Below are 22,434 nucleotides of genomic sequence, written 5' to 3'. Positions count from 1 at the left end.
CATAAGGACTTTTTACTAGTTATTTAGGAAGTATGGGCCAAGTGGGAGAAAGAGGGGGATCTGGAGTTTACTATGATATGATAAGGGGATTGATTACTGTACTTTGTATTTGGATAGGTTCTAGGTCATTATCTTTTCTAAATTGTCTGAAAGTGAGATGGTTCCTTAATAATATTGAAACACCTCAATCTTTTTCTAACACAGTGGGCTTGTATGAGTAATAGGCATTATTGTCCTACACTGATGCAGCACTTTCACTGGTCTTGAGACAGGTCTCTGTGAAGATGCATATATCAAAAATTTACAGGGTAAATTGTGTTTGTAGTTTTTTTTTTCTGTTAAGGCTCCTTTTGTAACAATAACTTAATGCTGTTCAGACTCTGTATAGGTAACCTTGAAGCTTTGGAATACTGGGATTGCTTAAAAAGGAAACTATGGGGCTGGACAAGGGTTTTAAACAATGTATGACATCCTTGGGGAGAGCGATACAGGGAATCCCACTAAAAGCAGTTAGCATTGTCTCCCATCTCTTCTCAGGCTGATATATAGTGTACCTTTATGGAATGACACCAGAAGCTAATCTAATTATTGAAATAAATGATCTTTTTGTTCATATTGCAACATTATTCTTGGTGTTGCTAGAATGCTGCTTAACGCTAGGTTCATTTCTGCCTCAGACATGTTTTCCGAGAACACCATTATTCCTTTCTTCATATAGTCCAAGAAAATACATCTCAACTCATTTACACTCACATGTATAATGATCGCATCATATGTGTGTACGTGGCACAAGGACTTGAGTACTTACATTATGTGGTGAATCCCTTCACCTAACATGCAATTGGCCTTGATCCCCTCCTTGCACAGCCTGATGAATGGCACCTATAACTAGGATATTGCATTCTGTGGTGGTTTGCCATATGGACTTTTGACTTGAGACACTGTGACTCTTGGCTGTATGTTTCATGGTGGGTACTACCTGCATTCATTGCGTATTTGTAAGATTACTGAGGGTGCTTCTTTCTTAGGTTTATAGGTTCATTGGTGTGTAATAGGCTAATGGCCACAAGGGCCTTTTTAACCCAAGAAATGCATTTAAAATCTCTGACAAGCTCTGCAGCTCTTTGACGTGTATAAGCAGGGGTCTGGAAGATGAACCATTTACAGGATTCCTGTTTTTATTAGAGATACAGGTGCCAAACCAGGGACAAATTTCCTGTTCCCCATCCAGTTGTCCAAGGTACACTTAAATTGTGTTTGAGAGGAACTCTGCTTCACATGTTCCAGATACTGGGTAGTGTCTGGGATACATACCTGTCTCCCCAGCAAGTCCTATTTATATCACAGGCAAGGTTTAAGGCTTTAGAATAGGCAAAGCTTGTGCTGTTTGTTTTGTGGATATGCAGGAGGTCCATCAGGTTGGGGTAAAACAATGCTGTGTATACCAGACCTAGGTCATTCCTCAACAGCCTGTAGGAGGCTGAAAATAGGGATAGGGCTTGAGACGGTTTGAATAGGACATGTTACTTATACTCTGTATTCTTTTAGTTAGGAACTTCTGTGGACATTCCAATTGTTGAATGTGCCTGGTTACTTACATGCCAAAGGCAGTACTGAACTCAGTGATATGTCTGATGAATGCTGAATACAGTGGAACAAAGATCTCCTTGGACCTAGATGCCATACCTTTATTTTTAAGTTGTACAGCATAGAATGATTCCCTCATTACTGTAGACGTATGATGGTCAAAGAAAGATTACTGTCTATGAGTATCCCTAAGTCCCTGACTACTAGGTCAGCTATTAGGGGGTTGTTGTCAATATAATAATTACCAGAGGTAAATGACTTCCGGAAAGAACACCATTATGCATTTCCTGGCATTTAGGTTTTGTCCATGGCTCTGACACAAGTTATAAGTAAGTCCTTCCTGGAGTACATTTATGTCAGTGGTGGATTCTGTGACTACTCTTAATTTGCAATCATTGGCAAATTTAGTCAGCCAAAGGCCCATGACATTGGCCTTGACTTCAGAGGAGTAAATGCCAAAAAGGAGCGGTTCCAGGACTGATGTCTGAGAGACTCCGCTTGTGACTGGCCTCTTTGTAGAGGTGGACTCCCCTATTCTATCTTTCTTTTTTTCTGTCTGTAAGCCAACTGGCTATCCACTGGGTGACATAAGGGTTTATTTCTAACCCCTTGAGTTTGTCAGCAAAACCAGAGAGGGGTATTGTGTCAAATGCCTTGGCCAGGTTAAGGAAGGCAAACTGAACTGCTCTGTCCTGATCTATTAGTTTGGTGACTTTCTCAAAAAACTCTATCAGGTTGAGTAGGCATAGGCATTACCTGCTCTTGATAAAACCAAATTGAATTGAATCCAATGTCTGGAGAATTCCTCTATCATTATTTATCATTTCCATGATAATTCTTTCCATGGCTTTGCATATGAGACTAGTGAGAATTATGGGTATATAGTTTCCACTGACTGTAGATGGCAGAGGGATGACCATTGTTCTTCTCCACTCATGAGGCTGGAAGCCTGTTTGGAGGCTACAGTTAAATAGAAATACCTGACGGCCTGATGCTTTATGCTATATAGAAGACATCTTGGGATATTGTCAGGGCCAACTGATGTAGTGTTCTTGGCCTTAGGGAGAGCATTAAGGACTTGTTCCCTAATGATAGCAGGGGAAGTTATGCATGGTGGTATTTGCTGAGGGAAGGTTGAGGGGGAGAGAGGGATAAAATTAGACCTGAATTTGTCAGCCATTAGGTTTGCTATACATTTTGGCTCAGTAAAGGTGACTTGATTAACAACAAGATCTGCACACATTTGTGTATTGCCTTTGAGGTTGCAGACATAGTTAAAGAATGCCTCTTGGTTGTTTTTGGCCTAGGTGGCCAAGTTTATCACAAATTCAGCTTTGGTATGCTTTATGTATCCTCTGAGTTGTTTGTTTAATTTGATGAGACTGCTTTTATCCTGCTGGGTGCTATGCCACCTAATTTTTGCCGTTATTTTTTCCTTCTGGTTTACAGCTTACTGATGTACATCCAACAAGGTGGCTTGTTTTTTGAGTTAGTTCTGCACTTCTTTCTGGTGGGTACAGATGTCTCTATACAGCTACTAACATGCTTGTGTATGGTTTCTGTGAACAGTTGTGTAGGCAGTAGTGTTCTCATGGCTTATGGGGGCTTGAAATTTTGCCAGGTTATCACTTAATAGTAGGATGTTAGCCTTAGAATAGGTTCTGAACATTTCAGGGTTAGTTGAGGTTTCGGGTTTTATTTTTACTTCAAAGGATATTTTTTTTTCTGAACTTACCAGAGAAGACACTATACTAGAGAGTGTGCAGCACTCTCCCATATTAATGAGGATCCTATCCAGTACATTTGCCCCGGTCAGTGCACTGAAAATCTGGTCCAGGGAGTTTGTGTTTACAAAATCCAAGAAGCTGTGCCAGCACAATTGATGTTGTATATGATTCCCAGTTAATAGTGAGGTAATTAAAGTTACCCATGAATATGGTATTGAGTTGGATGGTGAGTTTTTTCAGTAAGTTTAAATACATACTGTGGATTCTCTGGGTCATTTAGGGGGACCTGTAGTTTGCAAAGAAGTGGTATGGGATTTGACAATGGTGATTTGTACATGGAGAAGCTCAAGTGTGTTGTCCTGTTTGACCAGCCTCGAGGTATATTTATTTTTGGTGTAAATTGAGACGCCACCACCTTTAATCCATGTCTTTGCTGTAGCCAGTCAAAATGTGTAGAAGGCATTATTGCCTTGCACCGCTGGTGTGCTCTCTGTGGGTTTAAACCATGCCCCACTGACTGTACAGACATCACCATTCTGTAGGGTGAGGACAGCTTGTAGGGTATGGAGATTCTTGCTTAGACTCCTAGCATTGAGGGGTAACACCTTTAGAGTTTTTTGGTTTTGATTTGCTATTTCAAAAGTGCTTTCAGTTTGGCATTGCCTAAAAAGGCACTATAGGGGAGGACAATGCTTTATCTAATATTTGAAAGCCTAGAGGGGAGAGGTGCAGACCATCCCTGGCAAAGCAGCACTGTCTGTTGACCATCTCCTTCCATGCTGACAAATATTACATCCCTACAGAATGACATCACAAACTAGGCCAATTATTAGAGTTATTCATCTTTTGTTCATATTGTGGCATCATCCTTGCAGAAGGTAAATTACTGCTCAATGCTGGCGTCATACCAGCTTGAAAAACAAATTCCAAGAGCCTATGTCTCTCATCCTACAGATTAGGTAAGTACATCTCAAGTCATTTACATCCACATGAATTATGCCTGAGTCATATTGATAATTGTGGTCCAGTGATCCGGGTGCATGTGTACTGTTGTGGATTCTAGCGCCAAATAAACAACTGACCATGTCTTTCTGCTTACTCTGCCTAGTGAGAGGGACATCAGTTTGTCTCACAGTGGAGGCTCCAGTGACCAGAATGTTGGATTGTGTGGTGCCTTGCCTTATGGGCTTAGAAGTATAGGGATCAATGAGATGTTGCTGTATGTGCTGACATGGATGTTGCTTTCAAAGAGTGCATTTGGAGCTGCTGAGGGTATTTGTCATGTGTATTTAATCTAGGAGGTATTTGAGGTTTAGGAAGGTTACAAGCAAGTGCCTTAGCATATGTGGATCTATGTGGCAGCTTTGAACTGTATGTGATGGTTGCATTGTGTATACTGCTGACAAATGGATTGACATTATGAGTGCTTTTATGTGAGAACTTTGCCTCCAGTGATATTCTATAAATACATCTCTCACATACCATATCAAATTGCTTGAGAGTTAGCTGATTATTAGCAAACATGAGGCAATTTCAGAATTTCTCAGGATGCCCATATCCATACATTTGGTAAATGAGATAGTGGGAAAGTTCATGCCCATGGCAACAGGCCATCTTTTATTGATTAGATGGTTGTGGTGAGAATATAATGTAATGACAGGAGTATCTGATTTGCAACTCTGAGGCAGTGCTTGTCACTTCATACTAGTTCTCCAGTGTGCAACTAGGTATTGATGAAATTTCAAGTGTGCTTTTAGAGGAAAATGTCAACTCAAGGTGTCTGTATCTATACTGGATACTGCCAAACACTTGCGGGGAAACTTATAAGTAGACCCAGATGATTTATGGATGAAGTATTTAGGGAGATAGTCTGATGTTAGGTTAGATACCAGTTAATCAAACAGTGCTTAATGAAAAAAAGAATTAACTTTGTCAAAAATGATTAACAACAAAAATGGAACAAACAGCTGACTAGGAAGCCAAAAACCACAGTAAATGAATTCAACAATGGGAGAAACCATTCCAGTTAACAGTTGTTGTAGAAAGAAACGATCCTTTACTGCTAAAACTGCTACAATTCATGGTTAAGCACTTTTGTCTAAAAACACAAAACCCCTTCCAAACAAGTAAAATAAGTAGGATGAAGCACACCAGAATCCACAAAATGAGTTTATTTAGCGCTTTTGTTTTTTATGTAAAAAACTTCATCAGAATAAAGTACATCAAGTCTCTGACCCAACTTATATAACCACGTAATTAGCATAATGAATAATTCATTAGCAAAAAATCACGTAAAAGGTATACAACCTTAAAACCCATAGTGATTCCATAAAATCGTACATTCCCTACATACATAAATACACCAGACAAGCAAACAAATACATACATACAGGTACATAAAAAAGGCTAAAAAGACTCAGCCTATATCACATAAATAATATTAAAAAATATATATATATATATATATATATATATATATATATATATATATATATATATATATATATATATATATATATGTGTGTGTGTATATGTATGTATACGGTTACATATAGCCTTCAGCTTTTAGCCTAAGGATAGAACTTATAGAAATACTACTATTTAGACCTGGTTGTTCGGTTGCGTTTGTTCTCATTTGCCACCTTAATTCCCTTAATTCTAAAAAATCGTTAAGCGGCCACCCCTGTCCCCCAATGTCACTTGCTCTAAAACTGTAAATTTAAAATTGTGGCCCTCATTTTTAAGAACATGTACTGCCAAGACATTTTTCAGATCTTGTTTTTTAATATTATAAAAATGTTGGTAAACCCTACTTCTGAAGGCATTAATGGTCTTCCCTATGTAAAAACTTGGACATATTACATAGGGCAAGATAAACTATTACCTTACTGCTACAAGAAAATTTATTTTTGTATATATACTTGCCATAGTTGGGTATTTCTATCACAGTGCCTTCTATAATATGTTTGCATTGTAAGCAGAAGCCACACTTAGACATACCACCTTTTCCTGTGTTAGTTTTATATGTACTTTCAAGCATGTTTTTAAAGGTGATGTCCTTTTTATAAACAATTTTTGGAGTAGTCCCTACTAAATCCAAATAAACTTTACTAGTGCTAAATAAATTCCAATTATGTTGTATTATTTCACTAATATCTGTAAATTGCTTATTATAGCTAAAATAGCTGATTTTTTAAAACTAGTGGCTTCTAGTCTTAGTTCTTCCTCTTGTGAGACATTAACTTTTCCAAGAAGATGTATCTGTATTTATGTATTTGTTTGCTTGTCTGGTGTATTTATGTATATAGGGAATGTAAGATTTTATGGAATCACTATGGGTTTTAAGGTTGTATACCTTTTAGGTGATTTTTTACTAATGAATTATTCATTATGTTAATTAAGTGGTTATATAAGTTGGGTCAGAGACTTGATGTACTTTATTCTGATGAAGTTTTTTACATAAAAAACGAAAGTGCTGAATAAACTCATTTTGTGGATTCTGGTGTGCTTCATCCTACTTATTTTACTTGCTTGGAGTGGGTTTTGTGTTTTAAGTTGTTTAACAATGGAAGGAGCTGACACTATGGATTCACCTACTATTAGTTCTTTGGCATCATCATTACAGACTTTAAACTCTACTGTGGGGTACCTGGTCCTATTAATGGAGAGGCTGACCCAACAACCGGAGAATTTACAGTTTTCCTGGCCTAATAGATCACATCTGAATAGTTTGGAGGATGAGACTAACATCAGTGGCATTACCCCAGCACAATGGCAACAGCATTCAGATTCCAACCAATCAGGTAATGAGGATTTGCATACAGATATAAATTTGGACAACAGAAGGGGTGGAACTTCCTATAATAAAAGCAACACACTCAGTCAATGGCTGGAGGGTGATAGAGAATGGCGTTCCACATCTCTGCAATACAACAATGAAATTAACGGCTCCCTGAATGAACTTAAGCAATTTGAACTATTTACATCAGATTTTCGAAAATTACAGCTGGAAAATAGGTACTTGAAAGAATGTAAATGGAGGGACCAGGTCCCTAAGGGCCTTCGGATGTGGAAGCACCCTACAGGTCTGGTAAGGATGGAGGGAGCAGGTCCCTAAGGGCCTTCGGATGTGGAAGCACCCAACAGGTCTGGTAAGGACGAAGCTAGCAGGTCCCTAAGGGCCTTCGGATGTGGAAGCACCCGACAGTTCTGGTAAGAACGGAGGGACCAGGTCCCTAAGGGCCTTCGGATGTGGAAGCACCCCACAGGTCTGGTAAGGGACTCCATGCTTCATGTTGAACTTTTACAGCTCTATAACAAACACGGATGTGAACTTTTAGACTGTCTTATCAGGGACAATGACAGAAAGATGGCAGATTTATCTGCAAAAATTAAGAGACTTGACAATAATATACAATCTGACTTGCTGTTTGAGTCTAAACAAGTGCAGTATTATGGCATTTTTAAATGTATCGATTCATATATAGCTGAATTAAAGTACAAAAAGAACAATAAGCTTAAAAGAGATGAAAATGAGTATGCTCAACATAGGGTATACCCCCCACCTCCCTTGGAGCAAAATAAACATGTAAAATATGCTAACGATACTGATACCATGCATAATAACAGTTTCAATGACCCTAACAGTAGTAATGTATTGGATAACAACACTGTATTTAATCCTGACCCTTTAGAATACCTCTCTCTGAGGAGGTCAGAGCGGTTGAGGAATCAGAGAGGGGGAATGAGTTATTACAGTTACAACTACAGGGGAGGGGGAAAATGTACTGAATGTTTCTGACACAGCTCATGAATTTAATCTTGAACAAAGTGATTTAAAATAGTCTTCATTTAACATATAAAGCAATACATGTGGTGACTTTAGTATATACAATTACACTGACTTTGTCTTTGATAACAAAATTGCTGATGTTTTTGAAAAAGGCCTTTCTTTTGTCCCTAGTAAAGATGCCTTACTGGATGATGTACTAATCAATTTAAAACTTTATACAAGAAAGTTAAATTTCCAATTTTATTTTAAAGGAATGCCCCCCACACACAAGGAGCTTGAATTATGCAAAAAAAACTAGTGTATTTAACCCTCCTTTACATTCTGTGGTACAGACATTTGAAAACATGTGTGAGAATGACATACGTAAACTCTTCAGGAATAAAGGCCTACACATGTCTGAAAGTAATAACCTGGCTAAAACTGAGATGAACTTGGTACATGATATCTGTAATAATAAGGCAATTAGAGTTATGAAACTGGACAAAGAGGGTGGGTTGGCAATCATGAACACCAACTTGTACATTGACAAAATGCTTGGTATATTATACACAGATATCTACTGTGAGATTAGTATGAATGAAAAAAATATTTTGTACAGGAAAGCAGATGTCATGCTTAATGAACTTGTAACGAATAGACAAATTAGCCTTGAGGAACATCAGTTCATGGAGGTAAAATGTCCAAAGATACCGCCAATTTTTGGCATACCAAAGTCACATAAGGATTTAGCCAACACCCCCCAGATCGATAGTTGATGCAAAAGCTTCTAAAACCTATTTTATTGCAAAATTCATAGATACACAATTAAAATCTGTACAAAAGGATTGTACATGGATTGTCCAAGATTTTTGGGACTTCCTTAGGAAAATTACTAAGAATATGTAAGATGAAGGACTTTTGTTCGTCACCATAGATGTTAGAGACCTTTTTTCTGTAATTCCACATGATGTTGGGATCGAGTGGTTCTATTTGTACTTGTGTCAGCATTCACAAATTAGACATGACCGTATTTTAACCATTAGAATCCTTATGGAGTTGGTACTTGATACAAACATCATTGTTTTTGAAGAACAGCTTTTTAAACAAAGTAAGGGTGTAGCAATGGGGGCCATTTGTGTCCCCATTTTTGCAAATATTGTTTAAGCCTTATGGGAATTGGAATTTGTCCATAGTAATTTTGCTCAACACTGGAATTATTATGGAAGGCATTTGGATGACATAATTATTTTGTGGAAAGGCAATGAAGGAGAACTACAACAATTTCTGACTTTATTAAGGGAAGTCCAGACTTTCTAGATTTCACCCACTCAATAGGTCATGAAGAAATAAATTATCTGGATATCACCATTAAAAAAGACAGAGAGGTAAAAGGCTTTAAAACAACTATCTTTAGAAAGCCTACCTACTCTAACACCCTCCTACACTTTAACAGCTTTCACCCGCTACATCAGAAAAAATCTTTGATAAAAGGGCAGGGTGTTCGATTAGCAAGGATGGTATCTGAGTGGGTTGATTTTTTACACCAAATACAAGTATTGAAGGCAATGCTTGCACAAAGGGGTTACCCCCAAGTCTTTATTGACAATATTTTACAAGAGGTGGTTGTCAAGAGATTGAGGGGTTACTTCTCACCACTTCTCGGAAAAGTTAATGTCTCATAAGAGGAAGAACTAAGACTAGAAACCACTAGTTTTAAAAAATCAGCTATTTTTAGCTATAATAAGCAATTTACAGATATTACTGAAATAATCCAACATAACTGGAATTTATTTAGTACTAGTAAAGATTATTTGGCTATAGTAGGCACTACTCCAAAAATTGTTTATAAAAAGGACATCACCTTTAAAAACATGCTTGAAAGTACATATAAAACTAACACAGGAAAAGGTGGTATGTCTAAGTGTGGCTTCTGCTTACAATGCAAACATATTATAGAAGGCACTGTGATAGAAATACCCAACTATGGCAAGTATATATACAAAAATAAATTTTCTTGTGGCAGTAAGGTAGTAGTTTACCTTGCCCTATGTAATGTATCCAAGTTTTTACACAGGGAAGACCATTAATGCCCTCAGAAGTAGAGTTTACCAACATTTTTATGATATTAAAAAACAAGATCTGAAAAATGTCTTGACAGTACATGTTCTTAAAAATGAGGGCCACAGTTTTAAATTTACAGAATTAGAGCAAGTGACATTGGGGGACCGGGGTGGATCACTTAATGATTTTTTAGAATTAAGGGAATTAAGGTGGCAAATGAGAACAAATGCAACCGAATGACCAGGTCTAAATAGTAGTATTTCTATAAGTTCTGTCCTTAGGCTAAAAGATGAAGGCTACATGTAACCACACACATATATATATATATATATATATATATATATATATATATATATATATATATATATATATATATATTTTTTTTTTTTAACATTATTTATGTGATATAGGAGTCTTTTTAGTCTTTTTTATGTATCTGTATTTATGTATTTCTTTGCCTGTCTAGTGTATTTATGTATATAGGGACTGTACGACTTTATGGAATGACTATGGGTTTTAAGGTTGAATACCTTTTAGGTGATTTTTTGCTAATGAATTATTCATTATGTTAATTAAGTGGTTATATAAGTTGGGTCAGAGACTTGATGTACTTTATTCTGATGAAGTTTTTTACTTAAAAAACTAAAGTGCTAAATAAACTCATTTTGTGGATTCTGGTGTGCTTTATCATACTTACTCTACACGTTTGTCTAAACATAGACTTCTTCATAAAAGAGGGGATACACCTGATTGGCTACTGCATGGCCACTATTAGTGCTGGTCTCATCACAGCTTCATGCTGCTGGGAAACAATGCTCCTTTGCATCTTCTCTCACCAGAAACAAAACAGTAGCACCAGTCCCGAGATGAGAAGCCAGCCACAGGCTGTTTGGTGATCAAAAGTCTTTTCCAGGTGATGCAGGGGGTCTGTAGGCTTGTTGTAGCCTTTTTCTGTTAGATACCACAAAAAGGAGCCAGCTAAATCAGGAAGGTCCAACAAAGGGACTCACTGCTCAATCAGAAACAGTCAGGAATCAACGCATTCTGCTCCTTCTCTTACCAAGAACAAAATGTAAGGAGGCATTCCAAGCTAGCACCTATGAAGCTGTTATCAGGCTTTCTGGTGATCAATATTTTCCAGGAAATATTGTCCCGATATGCCCCTTCTCTCATCAGAAGCAAAAGGAAGCAATAATCCCAAGATGGCTACTCAGAGGCAGAATGCGGGCTCTCCATTAGTTTGTGGTCTTGGATTAGATGTTGTAGATTTTAAAAAATGGATTAATCTCCTACACTAATCAGTTTGATATGAAACAAGAGGTAACTTAAGCTTTAGCAAGCTAAGTAGAGAACCAGTAATTTAAAAGAGCAAGCTATATTGGAAGGGGGTGGACACTTTGTGATCTGGCTGTATGGAATACAGTAGGATGGCCAATAAATTTAAATAGACAAAAAGGGGACAAATTTCACAAAATGATATTTTTGTGCTTATTCACAATAGCCAATGAAACAGGTAACAGAAGCAAAATAGATGGTTAAATTAACATAAATGCAGGAAACTAAAAAGACTGTTGAGATTAAAAGCACAACAGCACCAGAGTGGGAAGGTGGGGAAAATGTAATTTCTGTGTGACTCATAAGACAGACTGTTGTGATCTCTTTCCTAGCTTAAATATGCAATTAAAAGCAGAATACAAGTAAAATACAGTGTAAAGAAAATACACCACACTACCAGAAGGCAATGAAACAATATAAAATACAAGAATGCAAAAACACACCATCCTTTCCCTCACAGCAATCTATGGCAGACTTTAAAATAACTTTTCCAGTAAAGCCTTGAACTGTTTTATTTCACCCCTTAAGTAGAAGGTTGATTTCCTAACTCCACCCTCATTTCACAGTTAATTACCTTCAATGACCTGCTTTACTATCTGTGTGACTCACAAGAAACACAGCTATGTCCCCTTATCTAGTTTTCCTATACAATTAAAAGCAGAATACAAGTAATTGTACAGTGCAAAGAAAATACACAATACACAAAACAAAACAAGGGAATGGAACAATACAGAATACAAGACAGAAAAAACAAACTAGGTTTTCCCTCACAGCAATCTATGGCAGAGTCTGAGTGACCTTTTCCAGTAAAGCCAAATAGGTTCATAGGTTCATAGGTATGTACTAGGCTATCTGCCCTAGGGCATTTATAACCCTAGCCAGAATGTTGGCTTTCGCCTCCCTTTTAGGCTAGATTCCTGAGCCTCTGCCTAGCAGGGCCAAAGAAGTGATCCCAGGAGTGGGGCCCTGCTAACTGTTTCCATCCACTCTTCTGCGATTTCTTGAAGAGGGTCAGCGAGGGGCTCTGTCTCAACATGGACTGGGATTCTATTCCAGAGCTTAGGAAGCCTTTGGATATGAATCTATCCTCCAGCATGTCCTGTTTATTGTTGTGCTAAGGTTTAAATCCCTGAGCATATAGTTCTAATGGAATTGGTTTTCTTTGAGGTGGAGCATGTCCAACAGTTCCTCAAGTTAGACGTGGCCTTGAATGTCAACCGTGGCAGAGGTCCCTCTGAGTAGGTGGTAAAGTAAGCAACTGAGTCTAGTTCGGAGCTTCTTGGGTCGAGCTGCATAGGGCATCTGTTTGAGGCCCACTTTATCCTCTTGGTGAGTAGTATTTTTGGAGGTCTCTCTCCAAGTTGTTGCAGGTGTGTCGGGTAAGGTACATCCTAAATGGGGCATTGTACTCTCAGGCCTTATGGGCCTGATGAGCGATGAGTAGAGGGGCACAATGACCTCTCTTGACCTAGATGTGAACCCTTTTGTGATTATGTGAGCTTTATAGAAGATTTTTCTAACCACGTTGGCAATGTGATTGTCAAAGGAGAGGCTACTATCTACTTGGGTCCCCAGATCCCATAATTATTCTTCTCGTACTCCTAGTGGATTACCTCCAAGGGTAGCTTTGTGGGCATCAGCTGGTTTTTCCCAAAGGGGAAGACTATGCACTTTTTGGCATTTAGCTTGAGGCCATGGTTCTGACACCAGGTATCCATCTCTGTAAGGCCCTTCTGGAGGATGCTTGCATCAGTTGGAGAGTCTATTATGGCTCCCAGTTTGCCTGTACTTCAGAGAAGTAAACACCAAACAAGAGGGGTCCCAGGACTGAGCCCTGTGGGACACTACTTGTAACCAGTTTAGAGTCGGACATGGCACCACCTGACCATGAGTTCTATCCCTGAGCCAGTTTGCAACCATCTTGTGACATACATGAAAGTTTATTTATGATGCCAGAGTGTAGTGCATGTGCCTAAGCAAGCCTCAAGTATGTGGTATGAATCACTCTTTCCTTATCTATTTTGGTGTTTCAAGAAGTCATTCGTGGTCTAAGAGGTAAGATCTGCCTTTAACAGTTTTCGCAAATTGGGTAACGGTCCAGTGTTTGAGGTTTCCGGGCCCGCCTGTTTATGAGATCCGGCGGATGATGCGCTTCCATAGCCCGCAGACCAGGCTAGTCAGGCCTTAGGGGTGACAGTTCCTTGTGATCCGCCAGCGCCCACCATTGTGGAAGGCGGGATCACTGTTGCCCAAGTTATGCCATTCTTTTGGGCACATAACCTGTAGGCTTTGTTATCGAAAGAATGGTGGGGTATACATTATAAGTAACAAGGCTATCTGATGACTTTTCAAAGCCCAAGCCGCTGCCTTTATTCGTGAGAATCATGCTTTGCACTTCTGATTTGGTAGGCAAACACATTAAATACTATGCCAACCTCCATCCATTAGATATTAGCAGCCACTGTATTTGAAAATGACCAATACAATAACCTAATTAGAGAATTTCAAAAGGCGTAGTATCAGCAGGCTTGGCCGGGTAGTTTTTCCAATAGAAGAAATCGTCAAAATGTTCCAGCGTTTACAATCTCATAAGGATGTGCAAACACAGGCAACCACAACATCACCGCGAAAAAGTTACAACATTCACAAGCCCACTCGATCATTGACGAAATAGCACTTAAAGAATGAGAACCTGAAGAAGGGTCTGTCTCAACCTCACTGAGCAAACACAACTTAACAAACGTAGATCTACCAAAGAAAATACAAGGATGAAAAGTATGCATTACATTAAGGTGTTTCAAGGCTAGCAGATTGTCAAATTCAGTGTAAAATTGTGTCATATTCAGTAATGTGGCTGTTTAGTGCTTCCACCAGTTTCAAATGAGCACGTTAAACTGTGAAGGTTCATAATAACTATCCAAATGGGCCAATTTGCCAATAGCAATACTGCATCTCTATATGTCAGAGTCTGTAGTCGATAATTTTTCACTTTCATTATAAATGCAACCTTTAGACAAGATTATGATAATATCAAAAATAAGAGGCTATACAAGAAAATGTCATTCAGGCCAAGGTAGACATTTCAAATCTGGTGTAAAATGTCACAGTCAGTATGGTTGCTTATCTCAACCAGTTCTGAATGGATGAGTCTTCATAATTTAACATATCGCACCTTACCTTAATACTTAGCTATATTTCACTAGCCCGGGGCTCCATTAGAGTAACAGATGTTAGCTATAGAAGCAGCTGCATTACTAAGGTGTACATGTTACCTTCCATACTTAATAAGGAGAGTATATATTTTTCTTCTGCTCACAACTGCTTAATAAAATTATATAGCTTAGCAAGTTTTTCAAAGTTCCACCATGAACAGAAATGTATACTTCTAAATGTACAGTTTAGCAAACTGAACATAAACTGTTTACAAGTAAAAGCAAGTACAGGCAATGCAATGACTAGATCTAATGTCAGACTTCAATACAAAGACAAAACACATCAGAGATAATAATTGTTTATTACTAAGGAAAACATTACTGTGTTTCTAAAATGCATTCTGTCACAGACAACTGCAGTAATTGGCATACCGGTCCTGTCTGGTGGACCCCAGTCATAAACAAACTATATAATAGAAGGAGGAAGCTACTACATGATAGAGCAAAATCCCAAAAAGGGAAGGCATCTCTGAACAGTATTAGCAAAAAACTAAGGGCACTCATTCAACCATCTAAGGCCAGCTTCGAGAGAAAAATTGCACAGGACACTAAGGATAATCACAAGGCTTTCTTTAGTTATGTTAGGAACCTGGGTGGGAATTCCCAGATATGCTCAGAATTAGTCCAAAATGACAAAAAATACACCGAACCCACAGACATTGCCAACATCCTAGCTGACAGGTTCAGTGCAAACTCCCCCCCCTCCCCACCTAAAGGGCAAATATCTATCCCAGCAGAGTGCTGCCCCCCTGACATCTCAGATGCTCAGGTAAGAGCCGCCCTCTCCAAAGCAAAAAACACAGCATCAATGGGACGAGACGGTGTCCCGGGCTGCGTCCTACATGAACTCCAAGAAGAGTTAAACCCAAACATAAAACTACTGTTCAATCTCAGCCTTACTACAGGATATGTACCCAAAGAGTGACGTACAGCAACAGTGGTCCCTCTCCACAAAGGTGGTGCCTCAACGGACTCTGGAAACTATCGCCCCATAAGCCTGACTAGCTTGGTCTGCAAAGCTATGGAAAGGATCATCATGGACCTCATAAATAAAGATATTGGGGGCCTACAGACACTGGATCCTACCCAGTTCGGCTTTGTTAAGGGCAGATCCTGCCTCTTAAACCTGGTCGACTTCTTTGAAACAGTCACCAAGGCCATTGACGAAGGGAAGGTGGTCCACACAGCCTACCTGGACCTCGCAAAAAAGCCTTCGCTACAATACCCCACTCGGGCATTATAGATAAGCTCACCAGCTTGAATATAAACGTCTGTGTCACTAGATGGGTTGCAAACTGGCTCAAGGACAGAACCCACATGGTTAGAATTGCTGGAGCCATGTCAGACTCCAAACCAGTTACAAGTGGTGTCCCACAGGGCTCAGTCCTGGGACCTCTCTTGTTTGGTATATATTTCTCGGAGGTACAGGCTAACACAGAAGGACTGTGGCTGACCAAGTTCGCAGATGACTGCAAACTGGGCGCCATTTTAGACTCTCCAGCCGACACAAGCATCTTCCAAAAGGGCCTCATAGAAACAGACAACTGGTGCCAGAGCCATGGCCTCAAGCTAAACGCCAAAAAGTGTATAGTCATCCCTTTGGCAAAAACAAAGTGCCACAAATTACCACATAGGTGGTAATCCATTAAGTACAGAAGAAGTAATTAGGGACCTGGGGACCCAAGTTGATAGCAATCTCTCATTTGACAACCACGTGGCCAAAGTGGTTAGAAAAACATTTTATATAGCCCACCTAATCATGAAGGGATTCACATCTAGATTAGGGGAGGTCATCGTGCCTCTTTACTCATCCCTCATCAGGCCCATAATCGAGTACAATGCCCCTTTTGGGATGTACCTTACCAAACACCTGCAGCAACTGGAAATACCCCAAAAGTACCTCACCAAGAGGATCAAAGGGCTCAAAAGATGCCATATGCTGCCTGGTTAAAGAAACTCCAGCTCTACTCAGTGGCATACCGCCTGCTCAGAGGCGACCTGTGCCTGACGTATAAAGCCATGTCCAACCCGGAATTAAGGGACATGCTGCACCTCAAAAAATCCAAATCCCATTGAGCTACACGCTCGAGAGACTTGAACCTCAGCACTGAAATAAATAGGACATGCTGGAGGGACAGATCCACAACCCAGAGGCTCCCTTCACTCTGGAATAAAATCCCAGTCCAGGTTAGGCAGAGTCCCTCATTGACTCTCTTCAAGAGGAATCTTGATGAGTGGATGGGAGATCATAGGTTTACCCGGTATCACTTCTGTGTCACTGTTAGACAGAGGCACAGTATACTAACCTCGAAAAGGGCATAGCAAAATTAATTTAAAATGGGTGGGCCAAATACTCTGGCTAGGCTTATAAATGCCCTAGGGCAGAAAGCCTAGTATGAACCTATGAACCTGTATTCATATAAAAATAGAATGAAAACATTTTTTAGGGAGCCATTGTGTATGCTCATGCAATGTTACCTGAGGTAAAATGGTCTTGGAATCCTTCTCTTCCAGATGAATCTTCTCACAATATTTACTAGGTAACCGGTGTTAATGTTTTTGTTTTACAGAGGTATTAAGCTATTTTTATATGCTGTACCTAATACAGTTTTGTGCATTTGTGTCTGATTTGTATTTTATGCTTTTAATTATTTTGTTATGTTTTATTCACTGGGTTTCAGTAGTTTGTATTGCAATTAAGGTTTGACGAAAGTGAGTCCCTAGTGGTCCAGCTCACCTGCCTGAAAGTTAAATCTGTTAAATGGTTTCATGGTCATTGGGAGTCCAGTTTTGTTCATTGGGAATTCATTTTAGTGATTTGTTGTATTGATTTTCAGTGTTTAAAGACTCATTTCGAAGACAGAGATTTTATTGTAATGCTTTTCTTCATTTTCATTGGAAATTAAAGCACATGTTTTCTCCATATCCCAAGATGTGTATTTTTCCCCCAATGAGGTGATGTTTTCAAAGCATGCCATCTATCTGCTCCTGTTCCGGCCCCTTTGTCAAATGTTAGAACTCAATGTGGTCCACGAATCAAAAAGTTTGCCCACCCCTGTTCTACAGCAATTAGATGCCTAGAAGTCGATAATTTCTTTTTTTTTTACTTTCATTAGAGTGCAAAGTCAAACTTTAGACAGATTATGATAAATATCAAAAATAAGAGCAAGGCTATAACATAACTCAAGAAGAATGCAAAAAGTGTTTATCCCAGGTCTTTCAAGGTAGATACATTTTCAAATCTGGTGTAAAAATGTCACAGTCAGTAGTATGGTTGCTTATCCTTAACCAGTTCTGAATGGATGAGTCTTCTTATAAATCTAACATATTTTCACCTTACCTTAATACTTAGCTATATTTCACTTAGCCCTGGGCTCCATTAGAGTAACAGATGTTAGCTATAGAAGTGCAGCTGCATTACTTGGCAGTATGTTACCTTCCATACTTAATATGAGTATATATTTTTTCTTCACAACTGCTTATCAAAATTATAGCTTAGCAAAGCTAAAGTTCCACTATGGAACAGAAAATGTATACTTTGCAAATGCATAGTTTAGCAAACTGAACATAAACTGTTTACAAGTAAAAGCAAGTACAGACAATGCAATGTTTAGATCTAATGTCAGACTTCAATACAAAGACAAAACACATCAGAGATAATTGTTTATTACTAAGGAAAACATTACTGTGTTTCTAAATTGCATTCTGTCACAGACAACTGCAGTAATTGGCATACCGGTCCTGTCTGGTGGACCCCAGCCATAAACAAACTATATAATAGAAGGAGGAAGCTACTACATGATAGAGCAAAATCCCAAAAAGGGAAGGCATCTCTGATCAGTATTAGCAAAAATCTATGGGCACTCATTCAACCATCTAAGGCCAGCTTCAAGAGAAAAATTGCACAGGACACTAAGGATAATCACAAGGCTTTCTTTAATTATGTTAGGAACCTGGGTGGGCATTCCCAGATATGCTCAGAATTAGTCCAAAATGACAAAAAATACACCGAACCCACAGACATTGCCAACATCCTAGCTGACAGGTTCAGTGCAAGCTCCCCCCCTTCCCCACCTAAAGGGCAAATATCTATCCCAGCAGAGTGCTGCCCCCTGACATCTCAGATGCTCAGGTAAGAGCTGCGCTCTCCAAAGCAAACAACACAGCATCAATGGGACGAGACCGTGTCCCGGGCTGCGTCCTACATGAACTCCAAGAAGAGTTAGACCCAAACATAAAACTACTGTTCAATCTCAGCCTTACTACAGGATATGTACCCAAAGAGTGACGTACAGCAACAGTGGTCCCTCTCCACAAAGGTGGTGCCTCAACGGACTCTGGAAACTATCGCCCCATAAGCCTGACTAGTTTGGTCTGCAAAGCTATGGAAAGGATCATCATGGACCTCATAAATAAAGATATTGGGGGCCTACAGACACTGGATCCTACCCAGTTCGGCTTTGTTAAGGGCAGATCCTGCCTCTTAAACCTGGTCGACTTCTTTGAAACAGTCACCAAGGCCATTGATGAAGGGAAGGTGGTCCACACAGCCTACCTGGACCTCGAAAAAGCCTTCGATACAATACCCCACTCGGGCATTATAGATAAGCTCACCAGCTTAAATATAAACCCCTATGTCACTAGATGGGTTGCAAACTGGCTCAAGGACAGAACCCACATGGTTAGAATTGCTGGAGCCATGTCAGACTCCAAACCAGTTACAAGTGGTGTCCCACAGGGCTCAGTCCTGGGACCTCTCTTGTTTGGTATATATTTCTCGGAGGTACAGGCTAACACAGAAGGACTGTGGCTGACCAAGTTCGCAGATGACTGCAAACTGGGCGCCATTTTAGACTCTCCAGCCGACACAAGCATCTTCCAAAAGGGCCTCATAGAAACAGACAACTGGTGCCAGAGCCATGGCCTCAAGCTAAACGCCAAAAAGTGTATAGTCATCCCCTTTGGCAAAAACAAAGTGCCCACAAATTACCACATAGGTGGTAATCCATTAAGTACAGAAGAAGTAATTAGGGACCTGGGGACCCAAGTTGATAGCAATCTCTCATTTGACAACCACGTGGCCAAAGTGGTTAGAAAAACATTTTATATAGCCCACCTAATCATGAAGGGATTCACATCTAGATTAGGGTAGGTCATCGTGCCTCTTTACTCATCCCTCATCAGGCCCATAATCGAGTACAATGTCCCTTTTGGGATGTACCTTACCAAACACCTGCAGCAACTGGAAATACCCCAAAAGTACCTCACCAAGAGGATCAAAGGGCTCAAAAGATGCCATATGCTGCCTGGTTAAAGAAACTCCAGCTCTACTCAGTGGCATACCGCCTGCTCAGAGGCGACCTGTGCCTGACGTATAAAGCCATGTCCAACCCGGAATTAAGGGACATGCTGCACCTCAAAAACTCCAAATCCCATTGAGCTACACGCTCAAGAGACTTGAACCTCAGCACTGAAATAAATAGGACATGCTGGAGGGACAGATCCACAACCCAGAGGCTCCCTTCACTCTGGAATAAAATCCCAGTCCAGGTTAGGCAGAGTCCCTCACTGACTCTCTTCAAGAGGAATCTTGATGAGAGGATGGGAGATCATAGGTTTATCCCGGGTATCACTTCTGTGTCACTGTTAGACAGAGGCACAGTAGACTAACCTCGAAAAAGGGCATAGCAAAATTAATTTAAAATGGGTGGCGAAAGCCAAACATACTCTGGCTAGGCTTATAAATGCCCTAGGGCAGATAGCCTAGTATGAACCTGTGAACCTATGAACCTAAAAGCTAATATGACTAGTGAAATCATTCACTCGTTTATACCATTAATGGAAACCAGAAAGTTGTTTATAGGTATCTAAAATTATGCTGCCCTCTTATAACCCAAGCAGAACATTTGCTTTTAGCATGATGCCTAAATATGTGTAACATGCATTCCACATCTTGGCTCAAACAGAGTATAAGAAATGGTAAATGTAGATGGTCATAAAAACAGGGTTCTGGTAATATACTAATAAGCCAGTCCACTCATGAATCAGCAATGGCAACAGCTTCCAATGGAAAAAAAAAACAGATTAAGCAACTTTCATGTCTACTAGACTTCATCAAAAATCTGGTGGATGAAACAAAAGGATGAATTTAGATAATCCTCCTGACCAATCAAACACTGACAAAAACAATATATGAGCAATAACATAAAATATATTTAGAATAAATGTAGAAATGTCATAAAAATTAAAAAATAAATCATATAATAATATACTCAACCAGTTTCTGAGGAAGTCTAGTACAGATGAAAGTGCTTAATTTTTTTCTTGCTTAAAGTTGTTTCTCTTGTTGATGCATGAGTGGACTGGGTTGATTTCCTATATTACCACAATTACTGCTTTATTGTCTATGTAGTTTTATTTTATTGTGGTACTGCTCTTGGGTTCTAAATAAAGATGGTCAATCATTATGTAATTTAACAAAAATATAGTACTTACAAGTAAAATTTCTCATCCCAGACTGGATTAAGATTCCCAAATATAGTTTTTGTTCTCTTTTTAGCTTTCCCAACTTGTACAGTAACATATGGATCACTAGAGCCAGTTTTGTCCTTCGCTTGTAAACCTTGGGCACAAACAACTGTGTGAAAGAAAACAAAGACAAAAAATGCAATACAAATTATATTCACTTGTACAGTTCCATTAAAAAGACAAAGAATGAGCATTTCATAATATATCTTCATTTTGTTTGGTCCTGACATTCAACAGTTCTAGAGTTCATTTTATAACCTAAAATAAAACTGTGAAATGTATCATACCATATGCATTTTTGCTTTGCACACCATTTCTTTGTGTACAGCACACACCTTCCACTGTTTTTCATTTGAACATTTCCTTTGGTTAAGTAAGAGAACAGGAGACAGTTTATGACTCTTAAAACTCAATAAGATCATGTGGTAACATTTACATTCACGTTGCTATGATCAGAATGACTGGCAGCTAGTATAACATATAATCATTCAGGCAGTTCTGTTTAATAAAATAAAATGTCACTGATAAAAACTGGAAACAACAGAGGTGAGTGTTAAAAGAGATGCATATGTAAAGCTTGAATATTCTTCCATCAGCTTTATTAATTTGACATTTTTACCCTTTTTGTTCAACAAATTACATCAATTGATTACTTGAAGCATATCAATATGTGGCAGATGCAATTGCTAAAATTAGACCAAGTTCTGGTCAGACTCAGATATTTAAAGCTAAACCTAAGTCCATTTTCTCAATCTCAAGTAATTTCAGACAAAACTTAAATGAAACTATACCTAAATAGATAACAGACACACACACACACACACACACACACACACACACACACACACACACACACACACACACACACACCAAAGTTGGCTCACTAATAAACAGGTGCCAGGAAACAGACTCAGCTCATGCAAAAAAATTGCAAAACATCATTTTCTGAAGGAGGGCAGATTTCCCTGTACTCTCATGTAAGGGACTGCACCCCCCTCCCATGCTAATTATAAATGCTAACTCCTAGATCACACAAAATGGGTGGAATCACATCTTTCGCAACCTCATTTCTCCATAGTTCTCTACAGTATTTGACTACAAAATTGATACATCAAATCAAGTACACACACACACACACACACACACACACACACACACACACACACACACACACACATATATATATATATATATATATATATAGAGAGAGAGA

At 39.1% G+C, this 22,434-nt stretch overlaps 1 protein-coding gene across 1 annotated transcript in view; it reads right to left on the bottom strand.

Annotated features, from left to right (window-relative positions):
* UNC13C (unc-13 homolog C) overlaps positions 1 to 22,434 on the bottom strand; it is a 4,920,764-nt gene that overhangs the window by 3,055,785 nt on the left and 1,842,545 nt on the right. The window contains exon 9 of the mRNA XM_044078941.1: positions 21,189 to 21,330. Coding sequence (XP_043934876.1) covers positions 21,189 to 21,330 — 142 coding nt within the window. The remainder of the gene's footprint in view (positions 1 to 21,188; positions 21,331 to 22,434) is intronic.

The sequence above is a fragment of the Protopterus annectens genome, chromosome 7.part1 (genome assembly GCF_019279795.1).
Source record: "Protopterus annectens isolate FY-2018-M chromosome 7.part1, PAN1.0, whole genome shotgun sequence".
Taxonomy (NCBI): Eukaryota; Metazoa; Chordata; order Ceratodontiformes; family Protopteridae; genus Protopterus; species Protopterus annectens.
The sequence above is the reverse complement of the archived record's forward strand: the minus strand, read 5'-3'. Positions and strand labels throughout refer to the sequence as shown.